The 12,025-nt window shown below is 38.7% G+C and overlaps 1 protein-coding gene and 1 long non-coding RNA gene across 2 annotated transcripts; one reads left to right on the top strand and one right to left on the bottom strand.

The window, feature by feature from the left end:
• Positions 1 to 2,386: 2,386 nt before the first annotated feature.
• Positions 2,387 to 3,406, top strand: LOC131951069 (uncharacterized). The gene is made up of 2 exons (XR_009388380.1): positions 2,387 to 2,451; positions 3,242 to 3,406. It is a non-coding gene; the product is annotated as an uncharacterized LOC131951069 (long non-coding RNA).
• A 3,708-nt stretch (positions 3,407 to 7,114) lies between these two features.
• Positions 7,115 to 10,039, bottom strand: LOC131951097 (galactoside alpha-(1,2)-fucosyltransferase 1-like). The gene is made up of 3 exons (XM_059313385.1): positions 9,960 to 10,039; positions 8,475 to 8,616; positions 7,115 to 7,957 (listed from the first exon to the last, which is right to left on the bottom strand). Exons 1-3 carry the CDS (start codon positions 9,976 to 9,978, stop codon positions 7,126 to 7,128), a joined length of 993 nt encoding a protein of 330 aa, XP_059169368.1. The 5' UTR covers positions 9,979 to 10,039; the 3' UTR covers positions 7,115 to 7,125.
• Between the last annotated feature and the right edge of the window lie 1,986 nt (positions 10,040 to 12,025).

The following is a 12,025-nucleotide window of genomic DNA, read 5'->3' as shown; positions in this document are numbered from 1 at the left end:
CGTACATGTATTATGAATAGTTTTTAAATTATGTATTAAGTTTTTTAACATATTTTGGTTTATTAAACAATGGACATTTTTTGTTAGTGCTTTATCAAGTTTATGTTGTGCTTAATCTGTTCAGTTTTGCACCATTAAAAAACTGGACACTATTGAAACTTTTTAAAAGCAATTGTTGGTTGAAAAGACAGGTTTTTTTTTTAAAATGACAATTTTTTCCTGTGAAATTACATTTTAATTAAACTATGACTACGACATGTTTCATTTTTAAATAACAAAGTTCACCCATTAATATCACAAGTTATGGTTTGTCTTAATAATGACTAATGTCACCTATAAAATTTTCAGCTTTAAATAGGCCAATCTGGGTAAATTGAATATTGACATAAATGTGTAATAAATTGATCTCACATAATAAACTTTTCAATTTAGGATCCAAAAAATTGTATACGCATATTATTTTTATAAATTTTTTTTTTTAAAATCACTTAATTAAATCTAGTGATTTTCTTAGAAAATAAATCCTTTATTATTTGTCTCATTACTCATAATTATAATTTTTTCATCACAAAGTAATTATATCTACCTTTCAATTTAGCCACTTGTAAATTTGTGTCGGTAATTATTTTTTTACACTATATTCTGTTTAATTTGTTGAATACCTTGTTCCCATTGATATTAAACATTAAACTCTAAATTATCCAATGAGATTTTATTAGAATTTTTATACTAAACCAATATAAAAAATTAGTTTTTAGTTTCTTAACATATTATTACTAGCTACCCATTACAAAGTAAACCTATATTTTCTGATGCACTAACAATAAAACTGAAGTTTACATTGAAAGAGTTTCAACGAGAAAAATTGTGAAGGTTAATTTAGATTGTCCACCCAGCTCTGATGGGTACCTAACTCACTGTAGGGTAAGTAAAGGCGGCTGGGCATAGTGCTGACTACACTATTCCTTCATGTGCCGAAGTCACAGAAACAAGTGAACTCCACTTACCCCCGTAGACCATCAGGTTTGAAAGGGAACTTACTTAACTTTCTACAGGTTATGAATAGCGTTGCCTGACATTCAACCAGAAGACTCCAAGGGCTTCCCTGGAGAAAAAAGTCTGAAAGAAACATTGAACGGCCCTACTAAAAAAAATCTCTTGTGCTGTTACACAACAGCTGCCTGTGTATGGATTATTCTAGATGTGTTACAAGGGCATGGTTGAATCCAACGCTAGGACTTGAAATTTTTGCTTAATAAACTATGACACTGTTATTGTGTGTTAAACCAAATGTGCGGCTGTTAAAATATTCTGGCTAAATGTTATATAATTTTCCTTGGAGTAAGCACATCACAAAAGATGGGGGGGGGGGGGGGGGGGGCAAATTTATAAATAAATGCAACGTCATATTTCTCGCGTTGGCAGTAACAGTGTCAAATATATACCTTCAAAATAGTTTCTTTTATGCATCTCTTCGTGGGGGGGGGGGGGGGACTGCACGACCTTCACCTTTACTCTACCCTTCCCGCCCCCCCCCCCCCCCCCCCATTCCTTCAAAATAAAGAGAAAAAATATATAATTTATATAGATAATATATACTTTAACCATTCTCTCTCTGCCGCCCCCTCCCCCCTCCTCACTTCCCTTCCGGGAAACCCTTAGGAAAAATATTTAAACGGAACCCTGGAGCAGAGGCGTAGCGACCCTTCCCGGCGCCCGGGGACATACTTCCAATTTGGCGCCCCCTCGAGAGCAAATTTTCGATTTGCACCCCCCCCCCTCGAACTTTTCATTTGCACCCCCCCTCAAACTTTCAATTTGGCGCCCCCCCCTAAGGTCGGCGCCCGGGGACATATGTCCCCCCCCCCCCCCCCCCTCGCTACGCTACTGCCCTGGAGATGTGTTGTGTATCTTTCCGTCGACTGTTATCGCCACAAATGTGTCGGCGAATAAGTGATTCACTTTGCGAACGTCAACAAGTATCAAACATCGTAGATAAGCGGCGGGAGACTAATCTATGATCTACACATTCTAAGCAGAATCTCTACAAGTTCCATCAATTTGACGAGTTAAGGGTGATAATTTCGTCAATAAAAGAAAGAAATATTTTTTCGGCGGTTGTCTACCTTAGCTATATTTTTTTTTTCTTTTATTAAATTCAACAATTTACTTTAATTTAATTTTTTTTTTTTTTTGTCATTCGAATTTTTTAAACAAATATATTACCTTTAAATTTAAAAAAAAAACAAAATTACAACCCGACTTCATGTTTATACGAAAGTTTAAAACCCTTATTAATTATTTAGTACTACACCATGTCACCAAATTTGCGCACCAAAATCTATTCGCACAAATCTAAATCGTTTGGTACCGTTTTAGTGCAGATGGTTGTATAAGAAAGTCGCCATGTCCTAGAAACATCTCTTGAGGAAAGGATTGTGTACATAAAAAGTAGGTTTTGTCATTTTCTCTCCATTACTGAAGTCTATTTAATTAATTGTATGTCATAGCTTAACTGATCTAATATATCTACACTTAAAGCAAGGGTGAATAAGATCTAGAGTATTGGCGTAGTAAGTCTTGTATAGATCTAATATTATATCTAGATTCTAGATCTAGATAGATTTAGATTCTAGATTTATACAGAGCAGTGCTGCAAACAAATTTGGCATCAAACAGTTTGGACTCTGGAAAGGGGGGGGGGGGGCTGAGCTAGAAATTTTTTTATCAGTGTTTTTTTTTTTTAACGAATTTGATTTTAAAAACTTTGTTCGGATTCAATGTGTTTTTTGTTATTATTATTTTATTTAACTTATCACTATTTAAAAAAATAAAGCCTTGCCCTGACTCTAAACTCCAAATATCAGCTCACAACTTTATGATAACAACAATAACGCATTTTGTCCAGTGGATCCATAACCTTATGCCCTATGCAGACCAGTTTTTTTTCCCCAGACATTTTTCTCCTCCGTAAAGGGGGTGGAGAGTTGATATTTCCTACCGGGGGGGGGGGGGAATGAACGACAAAGTATATATTTTCTTTAAAGTCTAATACTTTTTCTATTTGGTCTGGTGGGGAGGTGAATGCAATGCATGAAAGAAACGGTGATATATATATATATATATATATATATATATATATATATATATATATATATATATATATATATATATATATATATATATATATATATATATATATATATATATATATATATACCTGAATATTTAACATCCTCAGGTAACGAGTCTTTTAAAAAGAAAATTGAACCATAAATTACTGGAGCGCCACTAACATCGGCCTTTAACATCGAACCTAGCTCCTCAGCAATCATTCAACATAAAAGCTCACAGCACATAAACAACCAGAAACGTTAGTTCCTGGTTAAAAAAAAAGAAGAAAGAACATCATCACACCTACAGTAAAGAAACAGTGAGATCCTAAGCCTAAACTCTCACCATGTCGGAGAAAGTCGGCGAGATCCCAAGCGACTTCGTGAACCTGATCCTCACCTTCATCCAGCAGATGCTTCTCCTGGCCATCCTGACGACCAAGGAGATCGTCACCTTCTTCCTCGAGTTCCTGGACGCCGTCGTCATGTACATGATGCGCATGTACTCATAGAGACAGCAGGGCCGCAGTGTGAACTTGGAGCCACGGTTCCAGTTTAGAGACATGGGTCATGTTTTGAATTTAGAGCCAGGGTCATTTTGTTTGTGTATCCGTTTAAAAGCTTAAAGGGCAGCTTTTTGTTGTTCGTTTATAAAAAAATAAAAGTTTTGATGGGCGATTTAGTGCTATGGGCTATGCATCGAGTTTAGAGGCAGGAGCCATCTTACGAGTTAAAAAGAAGAAACTAGCTTTAGGTGAAGGGGCTCTTACGAATTTAGAGGCATTGGCAACCTTTTGAGTTTAGGATTAGGGGCTAAATGGTTAGGGGCCAACTGTAGAGTTCACCGGTAAGGGCCATCTTTCGAGTTTAGGGGCAGGGGCTATGTTCAACAAGGGTAATCTTTCGAGTTTAGAGGTAGGGGTCAATTTTCGGGTTTAGAGGCATGAGTCATCGTTCGAGTTTAGAGGCAGATCCGTGTCTCGTGCTTAGGGGTATGTGACATCCTTGATGAAAACTTAACATCACTGATTTGAATAATTTGAGTTTAGTTCTATGGGCTAATGTTTTTTGCTTGAAATTTGACATCAAAATCGCTAGACTCGAGCCCATTAATTGCTTGTATGTTACAAGCACATCAAAATGTCTCTTGTGTAATACTATTAGTAATAGTGTAGTTTGGTCCATCCTTTCGTTCATTCACATTAACATTTCTTGGATACAATATCAAGTTTATTTTAAATGTGTTAGATACATTATTACTAATATATCATCTTCTACCAATGTACTAATGTTATATAAATGTATGTGCAGCAAGATTTCTACAGTATGAGTACTATCAAAGGCTGACCACGTTTTCTTGGGGGGGGGGGGGTTAAAGTCATGTAAATATATCATTATTAAACTATCCCTATGTCCTTTGTAATTTACCATTTTAATAAATTTTATACAATTTTCACAAATATTTTATGTTTGATTTAAGAAGTCTTAGTAGCATCTACCTCATAATTTTTTAATCTAGAATCATCACCTGAATCATGTTTGTGTTGTGTTCTGAGTTCTAGATGACTGCCATCGACTAGTGTGTCACTCAGTTTATTTACTGTCTACGTGTTGTTGAGTAAATCTTAAACTTCTCTCTCTAGCTTTTGTTGTATGAATGTATACAGTAATACTTATTCTATATGAATGCAGTATCATTCGAAGTCTAAACTTTGCAAAAAGTGGCTAGTTAGTTAGCCCTGTTACCTGTGATTTTTTTTTTACTACTGATTTTTAAAGGGACGTAACTCGTGTGTTTTGTTGACTACGTAGATCTTGTATTTAAAAAACAAGAACACCTGGTTATGTTAGATTCATTTTGACGTCGGTGAGAACTGCTCACTTACTCCACAGACGACCCCAGGGCAGGTAAATCATGTACGCGCCCTTTTTTTCAATCGAGAATGCCGGCGGTCATCTAACTTCTGACCAAAAACAAGGTTTTATTTTTATCATAGATTTTTTAAATTGCTGCTTCATAATATTACTTTCAAACAATCTTATATTTTGGGTTAGGGAAATAAAAACCTGAATTTGTTTACAGATTAAATTATTCACAGTAAATCAATTAAATGTAAACTTTTAAAAAAATGTAGGGGGGGTGGCGGCAAAAAGAAGCACGAGTGACTAATTGTTATATATAGAACATGAATAGTTAAACAGTCTAGCAGTCTGGCTGTGGATAAAGAAACGTAGAATATGTTCCTGTGACTCACATAGCTGCCATTAAAAATAGGGTCAATACGCGAACAAGCAATCGATGTACGTTCCCGTCATATCAAAGCAGGTCGCCACTTAATTAATTGACCAAAGCACCTAATTACATGTTGAAATTGATCTACACGACCCTTATTAGTAGGATGCAGTATAGTGCTCAGAAATTGTCTTTGTTTCCTTATATATTTTTAGAAATGTATCCATTGTATTAATTAATATGCCTAGGCTTATAATATTAATAAGATATTGTTGTGGTATAATCTATCTTCTATTGGAATTTTTTTTTCGTTTTTTTTAAGCTGCTGTAACTGATGACTAAGTCGGGCCTGTCTATATATAGGTTAGTTTACAACCAATACCAGCCGTTTGTATGGCACACCGTCGTCTCATTTAAACCGATTTTACTTTTAGTTTATAAACAATGTTAAAGATCCATAATTAAGGAATGGTTTTTTTTAGAAAAAAAGAAAAGAAAAAGTATATGGCCCAACTTTAACATTCTTTGTTGTTTTTTTATTTTAAAAATATCAATATAAATGCAACAGTTTTAGTTACAATATAGTTACGACATTACCATTTTAAAAACAAAACTAAATAGAAATAGAAAATGAACGTATGACAGCTGAATTGAACAATTCAGAAATTTAAATGAATATTAGAAGATTGAAGAATGACTTATAAAAAGTTGAAAGAAAAAAAAAATCTAAACTCGTCAAAATTCTTCTAAACTATAAAAATAGTTCTATCTTTTTCTTTAAAAAATAAAAATAATTAAATAAATAGTGCTATTTATGCACGTACATATTTTCTTAAAAGAAAACAAAAAAGGTCCCCATGATGCAACGGTGCCAGTCTCTAATGGCACTGTGTCATGACCTGTATTTAAACCAGTGCTGACAGATCTAAGGCACACATGATGCCACGACAACAAACGATGTGAAAGAGTTTGACGTGTAGGTAAATCAGAGGCGTAGCGAGGGGGGGGGGCGGGTGGGAGGGAATGGACCGCACCGGGTGACACCATTTAGCGGGGTGACACCAAGGCAAAAAATAGCAAAATATATAGAGAAAAATGATAATTCCACTTAATTAAGTGATTAATTCGAGTATCAAATAGTCTTTTAAGAGGTGCAAATCTTAAGTTCGAGGGGGGTGCACATCGAAAGTTTGAGGGGGGGGGGTGCAAATTGAAAGTTTGTCCCCGGGAAGGGTCGCTACGCCTCTGGGGGGGGGTGACACCATTAAGTGCCGCACTGGGTGACACCCTACCTCGCTACGCCACTGAGGTAAATGGATGTGATACCATTTAATAAAGGTGTTTTTTTTTTTGTTAAGTGTTTAACGAGTCGAGGGATGATCAGCCGTGCTACAGATACAGTTCAATTCAATGTTTGGTTTGTATGCTCTCATCAGAACAAGGCAGTCTAGAATATTGTTGATGTTTTTTTTAAATAATTTTTACTGGTCTCGCGGGTAGATAAGGATGATAGTATTATAATAAGCATGGAGATGAAGATGGTCATTAGGAGATTGTCAATGAGAAGGAGAAGAATTAAAAAGGAAAGAATGAAAAGAAAATGGGAATTAAGAGAATGAGGTGAATGTTTAGAATGGTAATTAGGATTAGAATTGATGGTTTATGATCAGGATGAGGTTAACAATGGGATGAAGATTTGTGGTTGGGGTTATTGTAACGATACCCGAAAACATGTTAAAATTAAATTTAAAAAAAAAAAAAACAAGAGACTGCAAAATTTTAAGACATTGGTATCCATTCTGGGAGCACGTAGTCTTCAAACTTCGCGTCGAACTGGCCGCGAATTTTGGAATCCTTTTCCACGAAATCGCTGTAGTAGACGACTTTCCCCTTGGCGAGGAAACCGGCCCACCAGGAGAAGGATCCCATGCTGATGATGGAGTGGTCCAGCAACGTCAGGACCTTCAGGTCCACCGCGGGCTGCCCTGACTCAGCCAGCATGACCCCGGGGAGGCCGAGAAGATTGCTCTTGCACCAGGCATGGTCGTCAGACACGACCAGAAACGCGACGGACGGGCTGACGTGGTCCCGGAAGTACGTCATCGCTTTTAAAAAATACTCCCGGGGCGCGACGCGGTAGCCCTCGTCGACCGACTTCCAGTGGAGCTTGTCCCCGCGCCGTACGTGCACGCCGACGATGCTGGTGTCGGATGTCGTGTGGTTGTAGGCGAGCAGCGTGTGTTCGATCACCTTCTTCGCCTGGTGCACGACGCCGTCGTGAAACTCCACTAACTGCCGCACCGACTCCAAATTATCCTTGAAGTACTTCCAGCTCTGAAGGACGCCGTCGATGTCGTAGTTCTTGTTGACGTCGAGCTTGAGCAAGTTCTCGTCTAGGCGGCAGCAAGCGGACTCGGAGATACGGACGACGTTCCGGCATTGGTTTTTGTTGCTGCGGACCTGCGGGTGACGCAGAAGGTGGGAGAGGGTCAGGTCGCCCCGGGAGACGAGGAGCCGGTTCTGACCCTGGGCGATGCTGGTCAGGGAGGCGTACTGGAAGAGGAGACTCCCCAGGCCGCCCTCGAACTTGTGGCAGAGAATGTGCTGCCCGCTAGAGTATAACAAAGGCAAAAGAGGTTGTACTTTAGTCGGCATGTTATTTAAATATGTTAAAAATATAAAAGTATAATTATAAAAAGCTCCCGGGCAGATGAGACTTGATAGCTGGGGACAGCAATTCTTCTGGGAAAGTAAAAGTAAAGTTTCCCTTTCAAACCTGACGGTCTATGGGGAAAGTGAAGTAGAGTTCACTTGTTTCTGTGACCTCGGCATATGAAAAGATAGTGTATTCAGCACTATGCCCAGCCGCCTTCACTTAAACCCTTTAGTTGAACTCGGATTCGAGCTCGAGACTTACGGGTTAGCAGTCCAGCTCTCTACTCCAAAATCAAGCAACTGCTGCCTTATAGTTTGTTCTTGGTTGGGCAAAGGGTACGGTAGCAAAACCAAAAAGAAAAGCAGGTTGAAATCGGAGTCAGCGACCTATAATAATATGGCGCATAACAAGTGGACACGTATAGGTAGAACATAGGAAAAAGCGGAGCAATTTAAAAAGGAAAATATGTTACCTGTATGTTCTGTCTGATTTCGGCAGAAACCTGGTGTCGCTGGGCGTGTCTCCTTCCGGGTCAAAGTTTTCAAGGAAAACCGGAAGTGATAGCTTGTAGACAACAATGGTGGTGACGATAAAGAGAATACAGCTTCCGCAGCCTGATGAATGTAGGGGGGAGGGGGGAGAAAAGAGTGAAACATCAGATATACTTTTAAAAAACATCCCGTCTGTTCAGTCTTCTTGGGCATAGTGCTGACCACACTATCCCTTCATATGCCGAGGTCACAGAAACAAGTGAACTCTACTTCACTTGCCCCGTAGACCGTCAAGTTTGAAAGGGAACTTTACTTACTGTTCAGCCTTACAAGGACTATTTTATGTACCTCCGTCTACCTATGCAGCTTTTCTTTGAGGCATCTTTCTGGGTCCCTGGAACACGTCGTCGTCGTCGTCCCCCACCCCCTCCTCCCGACCCCCACCCCCTCCTCCCGACCCCCACCCCCACCGGACAAAATAAAAAATATAAAATATATATAGATTACAAACAAAATATAATCAGTTTCCGCCCTCCTTCACCAAGAAATTTCAATTCCCCCCCCCCCCCCCCTTTCGCAAGTTTCAAGAGCCTCCCCAAAGAAAACGTTTGAAAGAAACCCTGTGCCTGTGGCGTAGAAATAACTCTTTTTTGGTAAGATCACTGAAAAATTTAGGGTAGGCCTTCTTATTCTTCTTCTTCGTTCGTAAGTCTAGTGTTGGAACGCAAATTAAGTATTACGTGTCAACTTGTTATGCGCTGTATAGGCCGTTGACTCCAATTTAGGGCAGACCTACTTCTCTGGTCTATGTAAGGGCAGTAACGACGTTATTAGCGCTGGTATGGTATCGTTAACCTAACTCTAGTGGTATTCTAATTTCTAGCCGTACACAGGTATGCTATTCTGATGTTATCCGACCTAGAGCAGTAATTTGGTAGGTTGATCTACATTCTAGGGATAGGGTTTCAAAATTGTTACCTTGTGCGAGGCGAAGTAAAGTAAAGGAGACAATAGTCAATAGAATTGGGTAATTGTGATTTACTAGATTTATCTTCCCCTGAAGTTGACAGCTGATTGAAGAGTCAATTTATGACTTCTTCCTAAATATTATTTTATGGACAATTAGTATGTAGGACATTACCTCCAGTCTATTACTCTTGGCCTAACACCCCCAACACCCCACCCCCTTGCCTACGCCACTGTCTTGTGTCTAATCTAAATGTGAAACTTACTAAACATGTTTTAAATGTGTTTAGATTTAAACAAAAATGGTATGTAATATGATAGTTTGTGGCCTTAATGAGGTAGGGGTGGATCTAAAAGTAATAATTTTGCGTTATATAATTTGTGCATGGTCCCTTTACATTAAGAAACTGATGGGCGATTCATCATTCATCTTCTTTTATTTTAGACGACAGGTCCTATTGTGTAACTTAAAGGTCAACATTACGTGTGCTTACACTCACCTTTACACTTTGCCCCCATTACAGAAACGCCTATAAATAACTCTTCTTAGGGCTTCGCTCTGTTTGTTGATCCAAAGCGTCAAGTGAATTGAAGTTGCGATTCGATGACAGGGCATGCATTGGTGTTTCAGCAAGACAAATCATTTCCGAGGTTTCTTTCATACCCGATTTAAATATTAGGTATAGTGGTATTATTATTATCATAAAACAATTGTAAAAAAAAAACTTTTAATAAATGCTGCTTATTATTAACTTTATAATACTTGTTGTTTTTTTTTAAAAATAAATTTAAGTATTATGATGTGTTTAACTTCTGCTATATTCTTGACCAGCTCTAAACCAAAGCCATTTTGAAGTTTTAAAACAATGAGGAATGAACTCTCCCAACAGCAAAAGAAAATGTGAAAAACTATCTCCGGCGCTGATTCAGTTGGCTTTGGTTGACTCGAGCGTGTAGAGATGGTACCGATCAATTCACACAAGCACACCCAGGCTTTGTGGTGTAAACATTGATCCACGATAATTACAAAACACTGTCAGGGAAAGAAGAACAAAAAACGAAATGTCACAAAGCGCATGTAGGAGAATTCAAGAAGGACGAGTCCATGTTAACAGGGTGGATAGGATGGTATTGTATGTAGAGAAAAAAAAAACCTACACAAAGAATACGTTTGTTTGTAAGCGAGGTCTGGTTTTCTTTTTACCCATCTAGCCTAGGTGAGTTCGCCGATTATAGATTGGTCTGATAAAAACGCAACAACGGAACGCATTTTGGAGTGACGGCTAGGATATCAGGTTCCGGCTAGGCCTGGGCTAGCACTAGATTCTGGTTAAAAATATCTCCTACTCGCTGTGATTCGATCCACGGACAGAAGATGGGAAAAGAGATATGGACATGAGTCTGATTCGTGCTTTACAAGGATGTCTATTGTACACACATAGTTCACACGTTTCATTAATTGAATGATAATTTGAAATAAAAATATGAGTAAAAAACCGACAACTCGATATTGTTACAACTTGATATCATTTTTATAATATAGCACTATTAGCACATATGTTACAGTCTAGCATCGAGTTACATTATAACTATAATGTTGCAATATAACGTTGATGGCACAATGTAATACCACTGTTACAATAAAACAACAATGTTACAGTATACCACATATATTAAATTATAACACTGATGTTACAATACAACAATGATTTTACAATACAACACCAGTTACAATATAACACACATGCTAAAATATAATAAATGAGAGTACAATATTTTTATTATACCATGTTACAATACAGTGTGACACCTCACTAAAACATGCACCGTATTTTCTAATTGCCAGCATCACACGAAGCACTCTATCCAAGATCTTCTCTTCAGCCAAGTATAATTTATTTTCTGTTTCAAGAATGTAATCAGTTAGCCGAGGAATGTGACCCCCCCCCTGTATAATAGCCGGCTATTACATCACCCATGGACCTACCTCTACCTTTTGTACAGGTGTGCGAGATATTTACTCTGTCACTGTCCGTTTGTGTCTAGACTTGACAACAGTTGGTCAAATATTTCACACAAAGGTGATAGGAAGGTCAAGGTACACTGGTAGTGTGGAATGTTAGAGATTTTCAAGTCCTGGTTAAAGTGTGGCGTGTGTAGGGTTTTAGATCGCCGACCTCAGGGTTTCGGCTTTATGACGAAAACGTGTATAGATACAGAGGCGTAGCGTGGGGGGGGGGGGGGGGGGGCGGGGGTGCGGACCGCACCGGGTGACACCATTTAGGGGGGTGACACCAAGGCAAAAAATAGGAAAATATATAGAGAAAAACTTGAGGGGGGTACAAATCGAAAGTTTGAGTGGTGGGGGGTGCAAATCGAAAACTTGAGGGCGTAGGGTGCAAATCGAAAACTTGAGGGGGGGGTGCAAATCGAAAATTTGTCCCCGGGAAGGGTCGCTACGCCTCTGGGGGGGTGACACCATTAAGTGCCGCATCGGGTGGCACCCGACCTCGCTACGCCACTGTATAGATATACATGGATTTAAAAGCATAATAAACGCACAAAC

The sequence above is a fragment of the Physella acuta genome, unplaced genomic scaffold (assembly GCF_028476545.2).
Source record: "Physella acuta isolate Inbredline_101_S28 unplaced genomic scaffold, ASM2847654v3 ptg000797l, whole genome shotgun sequence".
NCBI classification, from domain to species: Eukaryota; Metazoa; Mollusca; class Gastropoda; family Physidae; genus Physella; species Physella acuta.
Note: the sequence above shows the minus strand (reverse complement) of the source record. Positions and strands in the feature narration are given on the sequence as shown.

Bases quoted from the DNA above. Each gene is read 5' to 3' on its own strand.
- LOC131951097 (XM_059313385.1), bottom strand. The intron at 7,958-8,474 runs GTAACATATTTT...GTTATACTCTAG, and splicing joins AAATCAGACAGAACATACAG to CGGGCAGCACATTCTCTGCC.